At 46.9% G+C, this 23851-nt stretch overlaps 1 protein-coding gene and 1 long non-coding RNA gene across 3 annotated transcripts in view; one reads left to right on the top strand and one right to left on the bottom strand.

Moving 5' to 3' along the window:
• Positions 1-23851, bottom strand: part of MYO7B (myosin VIIB) — a 501657-nt gene that overhangs the window by 338253 nt on the left and 139553 nt on the right. The window contains exons 4-7 of the mRNA XM_063915865.1: positions 18664-18816; positions 18344-18528; positions 17416-17537; positions 13720-13862 (exon numbers count right to left, since the gene is read on the bottom strand). Of these exons, the coding sequence (XP_063771935.1) occupies positions 13720-13862; positions 17416-17537; positions 18344-18528; positions 18664-18816 (603 nt within the window). The remainder of the gene's footprint in view (positions 1-13719; positions 13863-17415; positions 17538-18343; positions 18529-18663; positions 18817-23851) is intronic.
• LOC134909214 (uncharacterized) lies at positions 8650-18195 on the top strand. Of its 2 annotated transcripts, none has more exons than XR_010175864.1 (3): positions 8650-8759; positions 10990-11072; positions 17524-18195. It is a non-coding gene; the product is annotated as an uncharacterized LOC134909214 (long non-coding RNA). The 2 variants fall into 2 exon arrangements; XR_010175865.1 differs by having other exon boundaries at positions 8668-8777.

Below are 23851 nucleotides of genomic sequence, written 5' to 3'. Positions count from 1 at the left end.
CTTGAAGTGGGTGGGCACCGTCATGCTGAGGCCTTAGTGGGAGCAGAACTGGTGGACTGTTCCTGAGAACTGGTACTTGCAGGTTTTCTGGACTTACCTCTGGTGCCTCTAGCCACATTGGAGGCACCTCTGGCATTCGATCGAAATCTGTGAGACCGAAAGTACTGGACAGACGGCCCCGGATAGGAGCATCTTGCTGGCTGGGCCCCAGAGGGGAGAAACGTTGGTTTCCCAGCTGTAACTTTGGAAATCGAGGTATCCAATTCAACCCCAAAAAGCCATTTCCCAGAAAAGGGGAGGGATTCCAAACTACGTTTGGATTCTGCGTGCGCAATCCACTGACGCAACCACAAGGCCCTATGTTCCCCATCTCCTTGAGGGAATTACAGAGGACACGTGCAGTGTCCTGAATGAGCTTCAGTAGGGTTACCATAGTAACTAAGGGCATATCCTCCGAGAGACCCCCTTCCATTTAAATGGCCCGAGAATGAATAGCATGGGTCAGCCAGCAACCCGCAATGACCGGTCTGGTATTCTCTATCTTCCGATCCCCAGGATCCTTCATGATAAAGGAGCCCAGGGCAGGCAGCACCTTCATAGACAGGTGAGAGACTCAGACATCCACACCAGGGGGTTCCTCCCAACATTTTCTACCTTCAGGAGCAAATGGGGAAGTGATCAAAAACTGTTTGGACACTTGGAATTTTTTGTCTGGATTTTTCCAGGCCTGTTTGAATGAGTCATCTAACTCTGGAGAATCAGGGAAAGTGACATTGGGCTTATTTTGTACAAAGAAAAACGACTGCTGTGACGCAGTGTCCTCTAGAGGAGCTTTAACACATCCATTATAGCCAAAATGAGGGGTTCAATACCCTGAGTAGAATCGGGATCCCCACTAATGGGATCCAGGTCATCCCTATCATTTTGTATATCATCATCTGTATCAGATAGTAGTGCAGGTAAAACACGCTTCTTGGGAACTGCATGAGAGAGGGGGGAGTGTGCATCAGCCCTAGCAGCTAAAGCTGCAACAGCTTGTTGCAGTAGCTGAATTTTCACATTAGCACTGAGCTGGGATGACATATCTGACATCATAGTCTTAAGAGAACCTAACCAGTGGGGCTCTGGACCCTCTCCCCCAGCCTCTTCACTAATTTGTGAATATTGACTACATTGTTCACAGGAAAAAGAGGGGGTCATTCCAACCCGTTCGCACGCAGCGGTTCTCCGCTGCGGTGCTAATGGGTCGGAACAGCACTTGCGCGGCAGCCGCATTGCGCAAGCCAGAACAGAGAAGAAAGTGATCGCTAGAGCGATCGCAAGAAGATTGACAGCAGGGAGGCGTTCCGGGGCGTCTACTTACCGTTGTCCGGGGGTGGAGATCCGAACACAGGTGTGTCCAGGCGTTTGGAGGGCAGATGTCTGACGTCAATCCTGGGACCTTCGTCGCTAGATCCGTCACACAGGGTAAGTAGGTCTGACCCTGGTCTTGTTATGCAGGAAACTTTTTTAGCATAGCAGGCCTGCACAAGCGATCGCAGCCCTAAAATACACTCCCCCATAGGCGGCATCAAGTTGATCGCACAAGCAGCAAAAATAAGAATTTACTTACCGATAATTCTATTTCTCGTAGTCCGTAGTGGATGCTGGGGACTCCGTCAGGACCATGGGGTTTAGCGGCTCCGCAGGAGACAGGGCACAATAATAAAAGCTTTAGGATCAGGTGGTGTGCACTGGCTCCTCCCCCTATGACCCTCCTCCAAGCCTCAGTTAGGATACTGTGCCCGGACGAGCGTACACAATAAGGAAGGATTTTGAATCCCGGGTAAGACTCATACCAGCCACACCAATCACACCGTACAACTTGTGATCTGAACCCAGTTAACAGTATGATAACAACGAAGGAGCCTCTGAAAAGATGGCTCACAACAAGAATAACCCGATTTTTGTAACAATAACTATGTACAAGTATTGCAGACAATCCGCACTTGGGATGGGCGCCCAGCATCCACTACGGACTACGAGAAATAGAATTATCGGTAAGTAAATTCTTATTTTCTCTAACGTCCTAAGTGGAAGCTGGGGACTCCGTCAGGACCATGGGGATTATACCAAAGCTCCCAAACGGGCGGGAGAGTGCGGATGACTCTGCAGCACCGAATGAGAGAACTCCAGGTCCTCCTCAGTCAGGGTGTGCCCCTGACCAAGTAGCAGCTCGGCAAAGTTGTAAAGCCGAGACCCCTCGGGCAGCCGCCCAAGATGAGCCCACTTCCTTGTGGAATGGGCTTTTACTGATTTTGGCTGTGGCAAGCCTGCCACAGAATGTGCAAGCTGAATTGTACTACAAATCCAGCGAGCAATCGTCTGCTTAGAAGCAGGAACACCCCTCTTGTTGGGTGCATACAGGCTAAACAGCGAGTCAGATTTTCTGACTCCAGTCGTCCTGGAAACATATATTTTCAGGGCCCTGACAACGTCAAGTAACTTGGAGTCCTCCAAGTCCCTAGTAGCCGCAGGTACCACAATAGGTTGGTTCATGTGAAAAACAGAAAACACCTTAAGGAGAAATTGAGGACGAGTCCACAATTCTGCCCTGTCAGAATGAAAAATTAAGTAAGGGCTTTTATATGATAAAGCCGCCCATTCTGACACACGCCTGGCTGAAGCCAGGGCTAATAGAATCTTCACCTTCCATGTGAAATATTTTAATTCCACAGTGGTGAGTGGATCAAACCAATGTGACTTTAGGAAACTCAAAACAACATTGAGATCCCAAGGTGCCACTGGGGGCACAAAAGGAGGCTGTATATGCAGTACCCCTTTTACAAACGTCTGAACTTCAGGCACTGAAGCCAGTTCTTTCTGGTAGAAATTTGACAGGGTCGAAATTTGAACCTTAATGGACCCTAATTTTAGGCCCATAGACAGTCCTGTTTTCAGGAAATGTAGGAAACGACCCAGTTGGAATTCCTCTGTAGGGACCTTCTTGGCCTCACACCACGCAACATATTTTCGCCAAATGCGGTGAAAATGTTTTGCGGTTACATCCTCCCTGGCTTCGACCAGGGTAGGGATGACTTCATCTGGAATGCCCTTTCAGGATCCGGCGTTCAACTGCCATGCCGTCAAACGCAGCCGCGGTAAGTCTTGGAACAGACAAGGCCCCTGCTGGAGCAGGTCCTTTCTTAAAGGTAGAGGCCACGGTTCTTCCGTGAGCATCTCTTGAAGTTCCGGGTACCAAGTCCTTCTTGACCCATCCGGAACCACGAGTATCGTTCTTACTCATCTCCTTCTTATGATTCTCAGTACTTTTGGTATGAGATGCATAGGAGGGAACACATACCCTGACTGGTACACCCACAGTGTTACCAGAGCGTCCACCGCTATTGCCTGAGGGTCCATTGACCTGGCGCAATATTTGTCTAGTTTTTTGTTCAGGCGGGACGCCATCATGTCCACCTTTGGTTTTTCCCAACGGTTTACAATCATGTGGAAGACTTCCCGCTGAAGTCCCCACTCTCCCGGGTGGAGGTTATGCCTGCTGAGGAAGTTTGCTTCCCAGTTTTCCACTCCCGGAATTAACACTGCTGAGAGTGTTATCACATGATTTTTCGCCCAGCGAAGAATCCTTGCAGTTTCTGCCATTTCCCTCCTGCTTCATGTGCCGCCCTGTCTGTTTACGTGGGCGACTGCCGTGATGTTGTCCCACTGGATCAATACCGGCTGACCTTGAAGCAGAGGTCTTGCTAAGCTTAGAGCCTTGTAAATTGCCCTTAGCTCCAGTATATTTATGTGGAGAGAAGTCTCCAGACTTGATCACACTCCCTGGAAATTTTTTCCTTGTGTGACTGCTCCCCAGCCACTCAGGCTGGCATCCGTGGTTACCAGGACCCAGTCCTGAATGTCGAATCTGCGGCCCTTTCATAGATGAGCACTCTGCAGCCACCGCAGAAGAAAACACCCTTGTCCTTGGAGACAGGGTTATCCGCTGATGCATCTGAAGATGCGATCCGGACCATTTTCCCAGCAGATTCCACTGAAAGGTTCTTGCGTGAAATCTACCGAATGGGATCGCTTTCTAAGAAACCACCATTTTTCACAGGACCCTTGTGCAATGATGCACTGATACTTTTCCTGGTTTTAGGAGGTTCCTGACTAGCTCGGATAACTCCCTGGTCTTCTTCTCCGGGAGAAAACATCCTTTTCTGGACTGTGTCCAGAATCATTCCTAGGAACATTAGACGTGTCGTCGGAAAAAGCTGCGATTTTGGAATATTTAGAATCCACTCGTGCTGTCGTAGAACTACTTGAGATAGTGCTACTCCGACCGCCAACTGTTCTCTGGACCTTGCCCTTATCAGGAAAGCGTCCATATTTCTTTTAGGAAGAATCATCATTTCGGCCATTACCATGGTAAAGACCCGGGGTGCCGTGGACAATCCAAACGGCAGCGTCTGAACTGATAGTGACAGTTCTGTACCACGAACCTGAGATACCCTTGGTGAGAAGGGCAAAATTTGGACATGTAGGTAAGCGTCCCTGATATCCAGTGACACCATATCGTCCTGGTTCGCTATCACTGCTCTGAGTGACTCCATCTTGATTTGAACCCTTGTATGTAATTGTTCAAATCTTTTAGATCTCACCGAGCCGTTTGGCTTCAGTACCACAATATAGTGTGGAATAATACCCCTTCCCTTGTTGTAGGAGGGGTACTTTGATTATCACCTGCTGGGAATACAGCCTGTGAATTTTTTTCCAATACTGCCTCCCTGTCGGAGGGAGACGTTGGTAAAGCAGACTTCAGGAACTTGTGAGGGGAAGACGTCTCGAATTTCCAATGTACACCTGGGATACTACGTGTAGGATCCAGGAGTCCACTTGCGAGTGAGCCCACTGCGTGCTGAAACTCTTGAGATGACCCCCCACCGCACCTGAGTCCGCTTGTATGGCCCCAGCGTCATGCTGCGGACTTGGCAGAAGCTGTGGAGGACTTCTGTTCCTGGGAATGGGCTGCCTGCTGCAGTCTTCTTCCCTTTCCTCTAACCCTGGGCAGATATGACTGGCCTTTTGCCCTCCTGCCTTTATGGGTACGAAAGGACTGAGACTGAAAAGACTGTGTCCTTTTCTACTGAGATGTGACTTGGGGTAACAAAAGTGGATTTTCCAGCTGTTGCCATGGCCACCAGGTCCGATGGACCGCCCCTTTATACGGCAATACTTCCATGTGCCGTCTGGAATCTGCATCACCTGACCACTGTCGTGTCTATAAACATCGTCTGGCAGATATGGCCATCACATCTACTCTTGATGCCAGAATGCAAATATCCCTCTGCGCATCTCGCATATATAGAAATGCATCCTTAAAATGATCTATAGTCAATAAAATATTGTTCCTGTCAAGGGAATCAATATTTTCAGTCAGGAAATCCGACCAAGCCCCCCCAGCGCTGCACATCCAGGCTGAGGCGATTGCTGGTCGTAGTATAACACCAGTATGTGTGTATATACTTTTTAGGATATTTTTCAGCTTCCTATCAGCTGGCTCTTTGAGGGCGGCCGTATCTGGAGACGGTAACGCCACTTGTTTTTATAAGCGTGTGAGCGCCTTATCCACCCTAAGGTGTGTTTCCCAACTCGCCCTCACTTCTGGCGGGAAAGGGTATACCTCCAATAATTTTCTATCGGAGGAAACCCACGTATCATCACACACTTTAATTTATCTGATTCAGGAAAAACTACAGGTAGATTATTCCCACCCTACATAATACCCTTATTTGTGGTACTTGTAGTATCAGAAATATGTAACACCTCCTTCATTGCCCTTAACATGTAACGTGTGGCCCTAAAGGAAAATACGTTTGTTTCTTCACCGTCGACACTGAAGTCAGTGTCCTTGTCTGTGTCTGTGTCGACCAACTGAGGTAAATGGGCGTTTTTACAAGCCCCTGACGGTGTCTGAGACGCCTGGACAGGTACTAATTTGTTTGCCGGCCGTCTCATGTCGTCAACCGACCTTTGCATCGTGTTGACATTATCACGTAATTCCTAAATAAGCCATCCATTCCGGTGTCGACTCCCTAGAGAGTGACATCACCAATACAGGCAATTTGCTCCGCCTCCTCACCAACATCGTCCTCCTACATGTCGACACACACGTACCGACACACAGCACACACACAGGGAATGCTCTGATAGAGGACAGGACCCCACTAGCCCTTTGGGGAGACAGAGGGAGAGTTTGCCAGCACACACCAAAAACGCTATAATTATACAGGGACAACCCCTTATACAAGTGTTTTCCCTTATAGCATTTTCACATATGTAATCATATCGCCAAATAAGTGCCCCCCCTCTCTGTTTTAACCCTGTTTCTGTAGTGCAGTGCAGGGGAGAGCCTGGGAGCCTTCCTCACAGCAGAGCTGAGCAGGAAAATGGCGCCGTGTGCTGAGGAGAATAGGCCCCGCCCCCTAAAACGGCGGGCTCTTCTCCCGGAGTTTGTGAGATCTGGCAGGGGTTAAATACATCCATATAGCCTCAAGGGCTATATGTGATGTATTTTAGCCATAAAAAAGGTATAATACATTGCTGCCCAGGGCGCCCCCCCCCAGCGCCCTGCACCCTCAGTGACCGCTGGTATGAAGTGTGCTGACAACAATGGCGCACAGCTGCAGTGCTGTGCGCTACCTTATGAAGACTGAAAGTCTTCTGCCGCCTGTTTCTGGACCTCTGGACCTCTTCAACTTCGGCATCTGCAAGGGGGGTCGGCGGCACGGCTCCGGGACGAACCCCAGGGTGAGACCTGTGTTCCGACTCCCTCTGGAGCTAATGGTGTCCAGTAGCCTAAGAAGCAAATCCATCCTGCACGCAGGTGAGTTTACTTCTCTCCCCTAAGTCCCTCGTAGCAGTGAGCCTGTTGCCAGCAGGACTCACTGAAAATAAAAAACCTAACTTAAACTTTTATTCTAAGCAGCTCAGGAGAGCCACCTAGATTGCACCCTTCTCGGCCGGGCACAAAGATCTAACTGAGGCTTGGAGGAGGGTCATAGGGGGAGGAGCCAGTGCACACCACCTGATCCTAAAGCTTTTATTATTGTGCCCTGTCTCCTGCGGAGCCGCTAAACCCCATGGTCCTGACGGAGTCCCCAGCATCCACTTAGGACGTTAGAGAAAAGTTGTTACGTGCGATCAACTCGGAATGACCACCAGAGTCATTAGATAATGGAGAGAATGTGGTGTGACATATACTGCACAGCTTGTGCTTACCCATATATCACAGTAAGTACAAAAACATACACATACACACACAAACAGTTATAATGCAAGCCTGCCCTACTGTATGTGAGGAGACACAGAGAGTCACAGAGTGAGGGATGATACCAGCACACCCTGAGCCGCACAGCCCCAGTGAGACTGTCAGCTCTGTAAAATACAGTAAACAGTAACAATTGCAATCCTAAATATGTTCAGGATAGTGTACACAAGCTCTCTCCTCCTTTGCTACACCCTGTACCAGTTTTCCAGCGTGTCTGTGAGGCAGGAAGCGCTGTGTGTGTGCTGTAGATGGCTGCAGTAAGCAGAGGAAGGAGCCAAAATGCCCCAAGTCCCGCTCTGAGGAAGCTCCGCCCCCTCCAATGGCGCCAGAGCTGTACATATTTTTTATACTAGCAAAGTCTCCAAAACAGCTTAAAACATCACACAAGTGCTAGTCAAACAGTTTTGTGCCAGTTTACACACGGGGATCCTAGCTGGACCACCCAGGGAGGGTCCCATACGCCGCGCCCGTGGTCAGCCACACTTTGTACCAGGGGACCCCCCTAGCGGGACCCCCGGTTTGTACTCACCACCGATGTCACCTTCAGGCAGTGTTAGGGTTGGGCAGCGTGCTGCGACTGTGACAGCCAAGGCGCAGTGCCCCGCTGAACAACAACCCCTCATGACGGTGGTCCTGCAGCGGGGAAGCGGCTCTGCACCTCGTAAGGCCGGTGACCCCCCCCCCCCCCCCCAAATGCCACGGCACAGGTATGCTGTTGCCCAGCCAGCATACTGAAAATAATAAAAGTTTTAAAAGAAATTGAAGAAAACTCTCTGGAGCTCAGAGATGTGCTTCCTCTTCTGAGGGCACTTTTTTCTAAACTGCCTGTGGGAGGGGGCATAGAGGGGAGGAGCCAGCACACCCAGTTGAAGAAATTTAAAGTGCACTGGTTCCTTTGGACCCCGTTTATACCCCATCGTACTAGTTTCCCCCAATATCCCTTATGGATGCTACAGGGCCGGCGCTTCCATTAGGCAGCTTTAGGCAGCTGCCTATGGGCGCCTGGACCTGAGGGGGCGGTACGCTGAGGCTGCCAGCCATGTAGCCCCCACGCAAAATCAGCAGCAGGGCACCCGGCGGCATAGACACACATAGCAGCGCTGCGGGTAGTCCTGCAACGCTGCTAAGCCAACTGACAGGCAGCTGATGCACTACACGGTGTCCCGGGATCCACCAGCGATTTTCTTTCACTCACCACCGCTATGCAGTGTGAGCAGAGAGGTAGTTTCCCCCTCGGCCAGTCCCGTGTTCCTTACCTCTCTGCCGGGCAGCTCCATAGCCTACTGTACTGCTTGATGTTTTTTTTTAAAGGGGCGTGGCCACACCTCCGTGATTAGGCCACGCCCCCGAGTATGCTAGGTTCTCGTGGTCTGTCTGTTGTTCTCTGCTGCCTGGCATGGCTACTCTTTCGGAGACTGACTCCTGTGATCTGAGCTGCATGGAGGTTACTACTGTGCTAGTGGTGTGTATGTCTCAGTGTGTGTGTGTGTGTGTGTGTGTGTGTGTGTGTGTGTGTGTGTGTGTGTGTGTGTGTGTGTGTGTGTGTGTGTGTGTGTGTGTGTGTGTGTGTCAGTATGAGCGTATGGGTGCCTCTGCCTCAGTGTGTGTGTGTGTCTCTCAATATCAGTGTGTGTGTGTGCCTCAATGTGTGTGTGTGTCTCTGTGTTAGTGTGTGTGTGCCTCAGTATGAGTGTACGTCTGCCTCTGCCACAGTATGAGTGTACGTGTGTGTGTTTCTTTATCACTGTGTGTGTCTCAGTATGAGTGTGTGTGCCTCTGTGTCAGTATGAGTGTCAGTGTGTCTCAGTTTGAGTGTGTGTGTGTGTGTGTGTGTGTGTGTGTGTGTGTGTGTGTGTGTGCTTCTGCCGCAGTATGAGTGTCAGTGTGTCTCAGTTTCACTGTATGTGTCTCAGTATCAGTGAGTGTGTGCCTCTGCCTCAGTATGAGTGTCAGCGTGTGTCTCAGTATCACTGTGTGTGTCTTAGTATGAGTGTGTGTGTGTCTCAGTATCACTGTGTGTGTCTCAGTATGAGTGTGTGTGCCTCTGCCTCAGTATGAGTGTGTCTCAGTATGAGTGTGTGTGCCTCTTCCTCAGTATGAGTGTCAGTGTGTGTCTCAGTATCACTGTGTGTGCATCAGTATGAGTGTATGTGTGCCTCTGCCTCAGTATGAGTCAGTGTGTGTGTGTGTGTGTGTGTGTGTGTGTGTCTCAGTATCACTGTGTGTGTGTGTCTTAGTATGAGTGTATGTGTGTTTCTGCCTCAGTATGAGTGTCAGTGTGTGTGTGTGTGTGTGTGTGTGTGTGTGTGTGTGTCTTAGTATGAGTGTGTGTGTGCCTCAGTATGAGTATATGTGTGCCTCTGCCTCAGTATGAGTGTCAGTGTGTGTGTCGCAGGATCACTGTGTGTGTGTCTCAGTATCACTGTGTGTGTGTCTCAGTATGAGTGTGTGTTTCAGTATGTGTGCCTATGCCTCAGTATGAGTGTCAGTGTGTGTCTCAGTATCACTGTGTGTGTCTCAGTATGAGTGTGTGTGCGCCTCTGCCTCAGTATGAGTGTCAGTGTGAGTGTATCTTAGTCTCAGTGTGTGTGTGTCTCAGTTTCAGTATGAGTGTCAGTGTGTGTCAGTATCACTGTATGTATCAGTATGAGTGTATGTGTGCCTCTGCCTCAGTATGAATGTCAGTGTGTGTGTGCCTCACTATGAGTGTATGTGTGCCTCTGCCTCAGTATAAGTGTCAGTGTGTGTGTGTGTCTCAGTCTCAGTATGAGTGTGTGTGCCCCAGTATGAGTGTATGTGTGGCTCTGCCTCAGTAAGAGTGTCAGTGTGTGTGTGTCTCAGTATCACTGTGTATGTGTCTCAGTATGAGCGTGTGTTCGGCCTCAGTATGAGTGTATGTGTGCCTCTGCCTCAGTAAGAATGTCAGTGTGTGCGTGCCTCACTATGAGTGTATGTGTGCCTCTGCCTCAGTATAAGTGTCAGTGTGTGTGTGTGTCTCAGTCTCAGTATGAGTGTGTGTGCCCCAGTATGAGTGTATGTGTGCCTCTGCCTCAGTATGAGTGTCAGTGTGTGTGTGTCTCAGTATCACTGTGTATGTGTCTCAGTATGAGCGTGTGTTCGTGCCTCAGTATGAGTGTGTGTGTGCCTCTGCCTCAGTATGAGTGTCAGTGTGTGGGCCTCAGTGTGAGTGGTTCTGTGTGTGTGTCATAGGGCTCACTGGGAAACATCCAGTACCTGTATTGCTATACCTCACACTCTGACTCTGTTAGTTACAGCAGATCACTGCACACATACTGTATCACTACAGGCCTGCAGTTGGTGAAGGTACAGGCAGATTCAGTGGCAGCACAGAGCACACACACACCCTCCCCCCCCCCCCCCCCCCCTGCTGTTTAGGAGTTTAGGAGGATAATTTTATATTATTTTTGTAATTTTTAATACAGCAACAGGTGGGCTGCACTGGTGCACTGGGGGGGGGGGGTGCGGCGGCAGGATGTCATATACCCCCCCCCCCCCAGCCTGCTCGGTCACTTATATCCTTTGCTTCCTCATCTACAGGAAGTGCCCTGGTAGTCCAGTGGTTTATGCATCTGCAGCCTAATCCCACTGTCACTGTGGGACCAGCACCAGCATGTGATACTACTACAAACTTTTTTTTTTACTTTGTCCTACAGAGCTACGGAACACCTGTAGGTTCATAGGCTGTGATGGATGCTGGCTGATTGCTTCTCCATCTGACGGTTTCTCTTCCTTGCAAGTAGGTAGTGGAGTTTTTTTTTCCATGTGTCACCTGTAGCTGATGTGAAACTACATTTCCCAGTATGCCCTGCTTCTTTTTGGCGGGATGTGCTGGGACTCATAGTTCCACATTGGCTGGGGGTGCCACATTTCCCTATATTTGCAACATAAAAACTGTTTGTTAATGAACCAACATAGGTATATCACCAGATATATATTGTATGGCTGAACAAGACATCCGTATCTGCTGCTCAGAAAACGTATTTGTCAGATTGTCGTGTTCTATTTTTTTGCCATATATTAGTACTGAAATCTAACTGCACACACTAAACAAATGTACTGCCCGACAATGCTCACAAACCCGACGCCGGAATCCCAAGAGTCAACATACCGAATGTAAGTATGCCGGAAGGGTTACAGTTAGGCCATACCTCCCAACTGTCCCGATTTTCGCGGGACAGTCCCGTTTTTTGGGGACTGTCCCGCTGTCCCACCCGCGGGCCGCAGTGTCCCGCGGTTGGGGGGGCAGTTGGGAGGCTCTGTCTGTCGCTGCCCTGCTTAGCAGAGCAGCGTTGAATAGACGCTGTGCGCATGCGCACAGCGTCTATTCAGGGGAGTCAGAGGGAGAGGGGGCATGCCAGCAGCTCACAGAGCGCTGGGCATGCCCCCTCAGTGGCGAAAACGGGGCGTGGATCACGATCGCGGGTCCTCCCGTGAAGCCACGCCCCCTTTTCTTAGGTCACGACCCTTTTTCGGGAGCGCGCGCGGCTTCGCCGCGCGTGTGTCCCTCTTTGAGGAGACACAAAGTTGGGAGGTATGAGTTAGGCTGTGGGGAGTAGGGGGATAGGGTTAGGCACCAGGGGGAGGGTTAGAGTTAGGTTGCAGGGGTGGGGGGGGGGGAGTTAGGGTTAGACTGCAGGAAGGGGAGGGGTGGAGGGTTAGCATACTTTCCAACGAGGTGTTGGGATTCTAAGCGGCAGGGTCCCTTTCCCAACTTGCTGTAGGGTGTATTCTCTATACAGCCTGCAACAATTTTTATACGTTATAATCCAATCGGCGGGACAGTGGCATAGGGTAAGCATTACTGCCTCAGAGCACTCAAGTCATGAGGTCAATTCCTGGTCATGGCCTGTCTGTGTGGAGTTTGCATGTTCTTTTTATGTTTGTGTGGGTTTCCTCTGGGTATTCCTGTTTCCTCCCACACTCCAAAAACACATGGGAAGGTTATGTGGAATTGTCTGTGTGTGTTTGTATTTTAGGGTATATCACTCTCATTCCAGTGGGACAGGGAGTGATACGAAATCTGATGTTCTGTGTACAGCGCTGTGCAAATTAGTCTATTATCTAAGTAAACAGTAACAATAGTTTTGATACTTTAAGATAGGGCCTTGCACACATGTTGGAGAAGCCATCACATTTTCCCTTTGTACTTAGCAGGAGCACATTCATTTGCTGTTCTGTTAATAATAAATGGGTAAATGCAAATTATGTACTGGGGAGCATTGTGGGATTTCTCCTGTCAGGGCAAATGTGTGTGTTTTTTATTCTGTGGAGGACAAAGTGTTTTTTTCTTTTTTCCTGAAAGGGGCCAGTGTGTTTGTTATTATTTTTCCTGTGGATGCCAATGTGTTTTATTTTTTCCTGTGGTGCCCAATGGGGGTGGTGGTAGGGGGGAGGGGAGGCTGAAGTTTTGCCTAGGGTGCCGAGAAACCTTGCACCGGCCCTGGGATGCTAGAGAAAAACCTTTTTTCACGTTGTTATTATGAGGTATTGTGTGTAGATTATTGAGGGAAAAAATTTATTTATTCCATTTTACAATAAGGTTGTAACATAACAAAATGTGGAAAAAGTGAAGTGATGTGAATACTTTCCAGATGCACTGTACCTCTTAGTTAAAATATACACAAGACAAAAGATAAGAAACCCAACTGCAGTAAAAACTGCAGTAAACCTGACCAGAAAATGCAGAATAAGAGTATGTGCACACAGGCTTCATATAAAGCATTCTAAGGACCTTATTCAGTAAGGATGGTAATTTCTGCTAAAAAGCAGTTGCTGCGTTCAAATAGTTGCCACCCAGAAATTGAGAAAAAACGTCCATTGCAGACATTGCGATTGCATCACAATATGCAGGCTTATCGCAAAACCATATGCAATTCCTGGAACATCGAAGATTTTTCCTATCTGCACCAGGAAAAGTCATCCACAATTGTGAGGCTAGAAGTGGTCATCGCTGACGTCAGGGGCTCTCCCTAAAAGCGCCAAGGCATGCTTGCGGTTTTTCAGAGACATCCAGAAAACGGCAGATTTTCGCCTAAATACGCCAGCTTCCTGTCAGTCAAACAGGGGCTGCATTGCGATCACGATGTGTACGCAATTTCTGTCGATATTTTTACTCACTCGTTCGCAATGCCGTTCGATAATCGGACGGATTGCGAATTGCAGATATTACAATCCTTTTATCCTAAATTCTACATCCTAAAATAGTTCTTCCTTTCTATACGGTCGCAACTGCAGCTTTTTTAGTGAACTGAAATTGTGCCTGCGATTTGAGATATACTTCCGGACAATTCTGCTTCAGCCCATAAGAGTATTGTACCTCTCTAATGATGTCAGCGTGTCATAGTTGTGGAAACGAAGAAGAAGTTATGTTTTTGATGACTGACCTGTCTGCAGACACGTGACTTCTCCAACAGGAACTGCTCAATGCGAGCTCCCTCAATCACATTCTCCTTGGAGAAGTGAATTTCTATGTATTTTCCAAAACGGCTAGAGTTGTCGTTCCTGATGGTTTTTGCATTTCCAAAGGCTGTAAAAACAAGTAGAATTCAAAGAATATGATGTATGAGTACATTTTCTGTTGCTGGCAGGTCGATTTATATTTTTGCAAATTATGGGAAATATATACGGCTTTATGTACTAGTCTATGAGCAGCAATCAAGGGTGCAATTCAGGAGAGTTAGCCCATATTTCTAAAGCAGCATAGATTTATATTTCAAAACTAACCTGGGCCTGGGCTTTGAGTGATAGTTTAAAATAGCAATTGTAATAAATGCTAAACCAGGCTTGTTAGAACTTATAGTTGTGATATGTGCATATGCACCAATTCTTGTTTAAGCTGTATAATCATAATTATTATTGAATCAGTCATTCTTCCTAAGGAGATAGGGGCCCCCACAAGTTTGTTGCTCAGGGACCCCCACAGACCTTAATCTGGCCCTGGTTTCAGAGCAGTAACAATGCGAGAGCATAGATCCACCCTATCTTGTGGGAGTTTTATGGGAGTGTTGTGGGTGTGTATGTAAAACTCCGTGCAATTCTGAATGCATGGTAGGGAACCCTGTTTCTGACAGCATGGGTCTGGTACAAGTGCTGATAGTAATGCTGGGCACATACTGGTCTGGAGAGAGGATGCTGTGGGATCAGTATGATATGCCAGCTGTTGGGATCCCGGCGGTCAGTAGATCGACTCTGGAATCCCAACAGCCGGAACACCAGTGGTGAGTGCAGCATGTCCCCTTGTGAGTTTGCTGTGATCGCCACACTTCAGGCCCAGTTGCGACCTTTGATGGGGATTCCGGGCAGCGGTCGGTATTCCGACCGCCAGCATTTCACCGGGTGTTGGGATTCCGGCGTTGGTATCCTGACCGCCGGGATCACAACAGATGGCAAATTGCCTCCGTTTGCTGTTGCAGACAGGCAGTATCCTCTGCCTGTTTTTGCCCCACCCCCCTGAATTTGCCCCTGGCAGGGTGCAGAGCTGCCATCAGGAATTGTAGGGACCAGGACTGACAAAATAGGCAGGGTCCCCTTCCTCCCCCCAAAGGTGAAATGGACTGTTGTGCCCCCCCCCCCCCCCCCCACCATCCACCTGACAGCACATGTGCAATAGCACGCCTGGGGAGGGAGAAGTTAGTACTGTGCCAGTAATCCCGCCAGTTGAGAAGAATCTCCAGCTACTTCCCCCAGTTTGCTTCAGCCTCAACCCCCGTATTTCTGCAGCGTCAGCCCTGCAGTGTCTTTCCAGCTCCAGTCAGCCCTCCTTGTCTCTCCAGCCAGCTCCCTTTTTGTCTCATTAGCTGGCAGCCCCCCTTCTGACTCTCCATTCAGCAGCCCCCTTTCTGTCTCTCCAGGACGGCCCCCTTTCTATCTCTCGAGGACGGCCCCCCTTCTGTCTCTCCAGCAAGCAGCCCTCTTTCTGTCTCTCCAGCCAGTCCCCCTTCTGTCTCCAGCCAACCCTCATTCTGTCTCACCAGCCAGCCCCCCTTCTGTCTCATCAGCCAGCCTCCCTTCTGTCTCACCAGCTAGTCCCCCTTCTGTCTCACCAGCCATAAATTCCACTTCTGGCAGTCATTTTACCTCCAGTTCCAGTTAAACTTTTAAAATTATGGGAAACCCACAAATAAACTAGCCACAATTAAGTAAATTTTGAGTTGGAGCACCTCTAGTTAAACCCTGTCCATTTTCCGGAGCATCCGCCAATACGTAAAGACTGCTTTTAATGGAGACTGTGTATTTCAACAAGCATGCTCATTACCTGCAATAAATAGGCATTGCAGGCTAATAGATTTACTAGGGTATTCAATTATCCGCAAATTCGCGGCAATTTTTCGCCCGAAAATTTTTCGCATTGCCGCGAAAACGCTCCATTTTTTTACCTATTCAATTCCGACCGGGTTTCACGTGAAAATTCTTGCAGTGAAAAGTGCAGGTGAAAATGGGGAAATCAGCCTGTACCCCAAAAAATGCTAAACTAACATAGGAAAACAGAAGAGAAGTGTGTTAGAGATCACATTAGAGAGTTTTTGGGGACTTAAATTGTGTGAAATGGCGGTTATATGCATTTTTTTTAAAATGCAAAAAAATTATAGAAAGCAAGTTTTTTTGAGCAAAATAAATGCTCTCACTAAATTTGGGGTACATAAAAATGGGTATAAGTATATATTTGGGTCATTTTAGGGTACTTTCAAAAAAGTGGAAACAGACCGATTACTCCCATCTGCAAGCCTAAAAAACACCTGTCCCACTCATAAAGCACCCCAATATACCTGTCCCATACCTTGAACCCCAATTTCCATCACTTTTTACTTTTTCACCCCAAAAATGACATGTCATTATTGGCCAATTAAAAATAATTAAAAACTTCAACGTGCCTAATTAGTCATAAAGGGGGGTGTCCCAGGAGTTCTGTACCATATCCAAACATTTTTACCTTAAAATAGTGACTTTTCCCAACTTTTCACCTGCTTCAGAGAAGGTGAAGTGAAATTAGTGAAAACATGATCACCGATAAATTTTCCAGGATAATTGAATAGGCTGTAATTGCATTTCACGTGAAAAGTCCGTTATCACTGCTAATTGAATATGGCCCTTAGTCATTTAAAAGTTGGAAATGAGTCATAATAAACATATACTGTATGTCTCAAAAGGTCTCCTTTGCTATTTGTAATACACAGTGGTATAAATAAATATGAGATCAGTTTCTTAATCAACAATTAATTGAGTGTAATATTCATTATTGATTGCATCAAACTGTGTTGCTTTAGACCAGGGCTGGCCAAACCAGTCCTCGAGATCTACCAACAGTTCACATTTTCCAGACCACCTAGCTGGTGCACAGGTGTAGTCATTACTAATTAAGATGTGCTGCATTCATTCCTAACTGACAATTATACAGATCTCCAGGAGGTCTAGAAAACATGAACTGTTGGTAGATCTCGAGGACCGGTTTGGCCAGCCCTGCTTTAGACGTTGTCTTCAGAAAGGTAAAAAACAAATCACCTGCAACACCTGAGCTTTTCTAAAAGCAAGTTCACAAATCACAACCGCTTTTCTAAAAAAGTTTCTGTAATATGTTGGCATCATCTCACCCTAGTTTTTGCAGGAGGGCCAACAAAGAGTGATGGTGTTGCTGCCATTGCAACTTGCTTTGCGAAAGCATGTAGCCATCGCTTGGAAACCATTGACAGTTAACTAGGGCATATGTGCTGTGGCCACTGAACATTTCTGCATGTGCAAACGACCTCTGCCCTGGAAGCTCCTTCCTGGTGAAAGAAACATGCAATATTGGCAATCCCGGCATTTGATGGAAATACCATATTGGGAACATCAATGGTTGCCTACCATTGGTTTCTCATGACCATGCCTACCACTTTGTGTAAGGAGAGCCCTGCTAGACCTGGAGTAAGTATGCAAGATAACTGTGAAAGCTTTCTAAGACTCATCTTCTCCAGTTCATGTTATTGATTCTCTATACAACAAATACTTTAGATTATTTTACATTTATTTTAATTTTACAGTAATTACAAATGCAATGATTTAAAAATGAATGCTCTTCCTTGCCAATTCTATATCTGGCTCACCTTCCATTATAGGATTGGCCTCCAGAATTTGCTGCTCTATCCAGGAATGTTGACCACTAGACGATGCCAGAAACTGCAGCATTAACTTTGTGCTCTCTGTCTTCCCAGCTCCAGACTCTCCGCTGAAATGAAATGTGGCATGTGAAAGAGGGACAATGTAGAGAATATTCATGTTGTCCAAAGCCTGATCTTCACATGTACTTACTATTTTTTGTTTTATGTCTTTGAATTAAACCCCAATGTTCAGAAACAAAGTTTCTTCAATTAAGCACTCTGGACAGTACACTATACTGTTATATAAAACCAGCCAAAAATAGTAACAGATTGATAACCTAGCCCCAAAGCTTTGAATGATATCCATATATAAACCTGATATAAAGATCTCCCTCCTCCCACAGTCATGTGGTTATCTACAATTGACCACCTACACTGAGCATTGATTACAGTTGAAAATGTGATTGTCATAGGCTACTAGATGGCTGGAAGTCCCACTACCAGGAGAGAATCTTCCATACTGTAAGCATCCCAGAAATTCTGGTAAACAGAGGGAGGTGAATATTTGGCTTTATATTATTACTGTGAGTTGGACTAAATGCAATTACCTACATGTTTTGGCTATTTTATGACATCTTTTTTTATATATGTTTTAGGACAATAAAAATGTAAGGGACCACAGAATAAGTATTTTATGTAGGGCAAGATGACTTCAGATATCCTGTTTCTGTACACTGCTGGGTATATGCTATCCTTATCCTGTTCCTTATAAAGTGGCATCATGTATTTTGTGCCTGATGAGTGTTATTTAGTAGGATGTCATTTACAATTGTTTATGCATCTATCCCAACTGTAATGCAGAGTATGCTGGTACTGTATAAATAAGCATTGATAATATACCGATGTCCCTTATAGTGTATTATACAGGCCATACCTAATTACACAGCACTGGTCGGTTCTCGTCCTCTGCATGTTGAAGAAACAGGTATCAGCCAGTGCAAAAATGTGAGGAGGAAGTTCTCCAATGCGCCGGTTCCTGTACATTTGGATATGTTCATTGTGATAAAAAGGCAACTCCTCATATGGGTTCACAGCCACCAAGATGGCCCCAGTGTATGTCTGTAATAAACATATGCAGCTAGATTGTTATCCTCACACTGCAAACGCTGAACAGAGAGTGTGGGAAGTAAAGGAAACCCACTGGCATAAGTAGTGTCCCTGATACACAGATACTTCTGATTGGTGATGTCTTACATAGATGTTGTTCTCTTTGTATCGCATGTGCAAGTTGTGGACAATGCCAGCTTCGTTAAGGTCTCCCAGTCTGATCATGTCTTCCACTCCCTGGGCCGAGCTGGGGTGCATAGTGTGTACGCATCCCATGTTCCGTGCAGAGATCCAGTGTTCCTGGAGGAACAAAGCAGAACTCAGACCATGGAGTATCAAACATGGGTCATCTTTCCCTAAGAACCTTTTTTTATTTTAACCCAATATTTATGTATCATTGTTACCTGGATTTGTCCAGATGTTATACTTATTGGGGAGTAAAATATGCCTCCATGGTATATTCAATTACACAGATATTACAGGATCAACCATTTATCAACCTTGGCTCTCGCATAAAGACCTAGACTATCCAAACCTATTTCTCATTTATTTATTTATAAACAAGGAGTAAATCATCATCAACCTTTCCTTCAGTGAATTGTAATATTTGAAGCAGCTATGGGTAATATAATATATTTCAGTCACAGATATTAAATGTTATTTAATAAAAAAATACATATTAGATTTATCTATTAATGTTAAAAGGTGGGGGGCGCAGTACAATTAGGAGAAACTGGTACACCATCTTTAACTTGGCTCAAGTTTTACCCTAGAATAAGCTTTTGTGTTGTACTGCCTCAATGTCTAAGGATCTAATAATGCTACAAAAGCATATATGAGTCTTGACATTTACTTGAAGAACTTTTGAATGGCTTTTTCAGCACTCAGTTTAAAATATGAAGAGTGTGAATTGTTATCATCTATGCTCTGCAGTATCGGCAGGCTCCCTTAGAGAATTAAGTCGGTTTTTTAAGAAGTTGGCCAGATGGGTCCCGTGGTTTGGCAGCCTTACCCAGGACTGTGGATGGAGAGGCAGTTCCCAGAGTCATGGTCTCCAGTACTGTACATGTATGCGCTAGAGCAGTGGTTCTCAAACTCCGTCCTCAGGACCCCACACGGTTCACGTCTTCCATGTCATCCAGCAGCTGCACTGTGTATCACCAACTGTCACATTTAAAAAATCTACTGGTAGGGGTGTGGCCTAGCAGGCATAGAAGACAGTAGTGCGGCCGCTGAGCTCCGGAGCCTGACTCCCTATAACAGCTTGGGAGCTGAGCAGAAGTGGGTGTGAGCTCTCTGCCCGCACTACCATCGGGCCAGTGGGGTCCGGGCTGCACTGTCATGGAAGGACGGAGCCAGGGAACGCGGCTGCCGGCTCCCACGAACCGCAGCCTACTCGGCTGGGGGAAGCCGCGGCCTCAAGTTTGGCGCTCCAGTCCGGGCCTCCTTATCCATCCGCTGGCCTGCGTACATCCGTACCTGGGGACTTCCCAAGACCCGGAGGGGGCCCCAGAAGGCAGCATACATAAGCCAGCAGTGGAGCTCTCAGATGAGGGCCCTGCAAGTTATCCAGCGCTGGTCTCCTGTGGTCTAATGTGGAACTGCAGCACACTTTTCCAAGTCACCACTGTCTCCTGGGGTAAGCAACAACCCCCCCCCCCTTTTCTACCATTTCCCTGACTCCTTCTGTTGTTCCCGGTAACTATATTGCCCCTGGTTGCCGGGCACCTCCCCCCACATCTCTAGTCTCTCCCCTGACTCCTGCCAGGGACCAGTGGAAACAAGGAGATGTGCATAGGGATTATTACAACACTATTCTCGGTTCAGACAGCTGTTGGCGGGCCAGGCTGTCTGGACTCTAGCACTCAGGAACACTGCAGTTTCCTTTCATCCGATTTCATCAATTCTTTCTGTAGCCGCCACTGCAATAATTATGGATAAATACGTGGCCAGACCTGCAAGGGGTGCCAAGGGGGGCCAGATGGGCAAGGGCCATGCCAGCGATAAATCATCTGCCGCTTCGCCTGTTTCTCCCGGTAATCGAAGGGGCGACGTTGACAAGGAACAAGCCTACGACACCACTCCCCCTGCCGTTGCTGGCTCTCTAACCTCTCAGGAAATGACCGCCCTTCTGGCCTCACTTCTGGACCAGAAGTTAGCACCACTTAAAGATTCTGTCGATTCAGCGCTCACCCAACTTACAAAACACGATCAGCATCTCTCTGAGGCAGAACAACGTATTTCAGATTTGGAAGACGAGCTTGCCACGGCCAGGGCCACTTTGTCTGTTCAGGAGAAATCGGTGGGGTCCATGGAGGACAAGCTAGAAGATTTAGAGAACAGAAACCGTATAAATAATATCCGCATTGTCGGCCTCTCTGAATCGGTCAAGTATGCAAACCTGATGCTGTTGGTCTCCGAATGGCTGCCGCAAGAATTGGGATGTGTCTCGACTGGCTCCTCGTTGCTGGTGGAGGGTACATCGTGTGGGTCCTGACAGGCAAGCCGCCAGAGATTGCCCCCGCCCAGTGATATTACAGATCTTGAATTATGCTGACAAAGTGCGTTTACTGGAAGCTGCCAATCTGCATTATCAAGGTGCAAAACTACTGATGTTTCAGGACTTTTCATATTTGGTGGCTATGAAACGTCGTGAGTTTGCCCTGGCCTGCAAGAAGTTATTTGATTTGGGATGCCGATTCTCACTACTATATCCCGCAAAGCTTCGTGTCTTTCACAATGGCAAACCTCATTTCCTTGAAACGCCACAGGCGGCCAAGAATTTTGCGGACTCACTTTCTTTAGGATTCTCGGCACTCAGATCGGATGAGGACTGATAATGTGTAGTCTGGTTTGTTTGGTTATCTTTTCTCCTCTTTTCCATTCAGGTTTTTATTTTCTTGTTTGGCTTTCACGGCCTCCATTACCTGATTCTCAATGTTTTTTGTAGTGCGGCTGACTGAGAGACACTGCATTGTTCTCATTGTATTTTATTTCTTATTATTTACCCTGCTACAAATTTTGCTACAAATGTGGACTCACGATGTTTCATTGTACCGTTATTATTGCTGCTGGGTTGCTCATGTTAGGTTATTACATGCTCCCCAAACTTCCCCCCTATCCCTCCTCCTCTGGCCCTACTGTTATTGTTATGGATACTGGCAGTCTGCTGGATTGCCCTCTTGGGTTCGGGAAAGTTATAAGATGTTTTGGAAATTGACTGTCTGGTTTATTGTTTTAGATCTGTGGTATTTGTATGCAGGTTTGGCAAGTTGCTCTGGGTACTCGCTCTTTTGTCCTCGCCCGCTCGCTGGGACGGGACGGACACGACTGCTTCTCATATTCATGATAGTTTTGTGGCCTAGTGTAGGTATTGGATAATATGGTTGCTCCAACTGATAGCTCCACTAGGTCTCAGTCTTTCTTAAAATTCATCTCTTAGAATGTGGAGGGACTAAATTCCCCTATAAAGAGACAAAAAGTGTTATCTCATTTGAAATGCCTTAAGCCAGACATTGCATTTTTACAAGAGACCCATTGGAATGTAAAAGACCCGTATATGCTTAGGGGACCGTGGGTGGGAGAATTTAAAACTGCTTCATTCACGGCTAAACGTAGGGGGGTTTTGATTTTATTCAGGAAACATTTGCCCTACACCATCAAAGATACGTGGTCTGATCTGGAGGGTCATTTTCTTTTTATAAAACCTTTTGGGTTCCCTGTACACCTTAGCGGCGATATACACACCAACTGGCTCGACCAGACCATTCTTTACGGCTTTGTATTCGAAATTGCAGGAATGGGTGGAAGGGGAAATATTACTTGGTGGCGATTTTAATTGTACTATTTCTAGGGGTTTGGACCGCTCCTCTGGCTGGGGTGTGGAAGGAGATGTCTCATCGCTAGCCCTTTTAATAGATTCTTTGAAGCTATGTGATCCATGGAGATGCCAACATCCGGTCTCACGAGAGTATACTTTTTATTCTCACCCTCATCATACTTCTTCCCGAATAGATTTTTGGTTACTCTCTGACACACTATATAGTAGGGTGGTCGCCTCAGGTATAAACCCTATTGCTCTTTCGGACCATGCGCCGGTTTGGGTTACCCTTTCTATTAATAATTCCCTGATTACTTCTTAGAATTGGAGATTTCCTGCGTACCTTGCCAGGTCTACTGATTTTCGTAAACACTTGATAACTGCATTCTGTAATTATGAACATAATAACTCAGGTCATTTAAGTGATATTCAATTATTCTGGGCTGCAGCGAAACCGGTAATTAGAGGTCAGGTGATGGAGTATGTGGCCAGGAAACGGAAAAAGCTTTCAAAAATTATTGAAGATCACAGTAGATTATTGACAGCGGCATATGATGCCATACTGCAGTCAGACTCTGTAGCCTCCTGGCAGCATTACTTGGGACGTCAAACACTCTTTTGATGCCTTATGTACTGAACGGGCCCAATTTGCTCACGACATTCAGCATAGCAAGTATTATTATGGGTACAATAAATCAGGGAAACTGCTGGCTAACCTTGTACATTCCCATAACGCCCCTTCCCATATATTGCAAATTAACCCTTCTAATGGACATTTCAGGGACTGTTATCATTCGCTATATACCTCCCCACCTGTTTCTCCACCAGAGGGCGCTCGGTTCCCCTCTAAGGCAGAGTTGCCTGTCCTAACTGATGAGGAAAGAGATTTATTAACTATACCAGTAACAGCCGCAAAATTGTCCTTTCTGATCAAATCATTGACTAAAGGTAAATCCCCGGGCTCTGATGGTTTTGGAGCAGAGTACTATCAACTCTTGGACCATATACTACCCCACATGGTTACCTTATTTAACTCTTTGCTCTTTGCACACCCCCCCCCCTCCCCCCGGAATTTCACAGAGGCTAGAATTATAGTTTTCCCGAAGCCAGGTGAGGATCCTACTCAGGTCCAGTCAAGTCCCATATCTTTATTGAATCAAGACCTGAAACTCTTTACTAAATTATTAGCGCAGCGTATACAGAGCTTTCTCCCCTGGATATTGCACCCAGCTCAAAATGGCTTTGTTAAGGGCAGAACTTCGGTCCATAACGTACGCATATTGGTAGCGGCAATACACCGCTATTAAGAATTAAATAATAAAGAAGCCATCATTGTTAGCTGTAATGCCGATAAGACTTTTGACAGTGTCTCCTGGTCACATATTTCACGAATACTTCATACTTAACAGTTTAGCCCGGAATTTATTAAAATATTCAATATGTTGTACTGACACCCGAGAGCTCATTTGACTATTAATGGACTAAATTCGTCACCTTTTACTTTGTCAGGGGACA

Source organism: Pseudophryne corroboree, chromosome 4, assembly GCF_028390025.1.
Source record: "Pseudophryne corroboree isolate aPseCor3 chromosome 4, aPseCor3.hap2, whole genome shotgun sequence".
NCBI classification, from domain to species: Eukaryota; Metazoa; Chordata; class Amphibia; order Anura; family Myobatrachidae; genus Pseudophryne; species Pseudophryne corroboree.
This window is presented reverse-complemented; position numbering and strand designations above follow the sequence as displayed.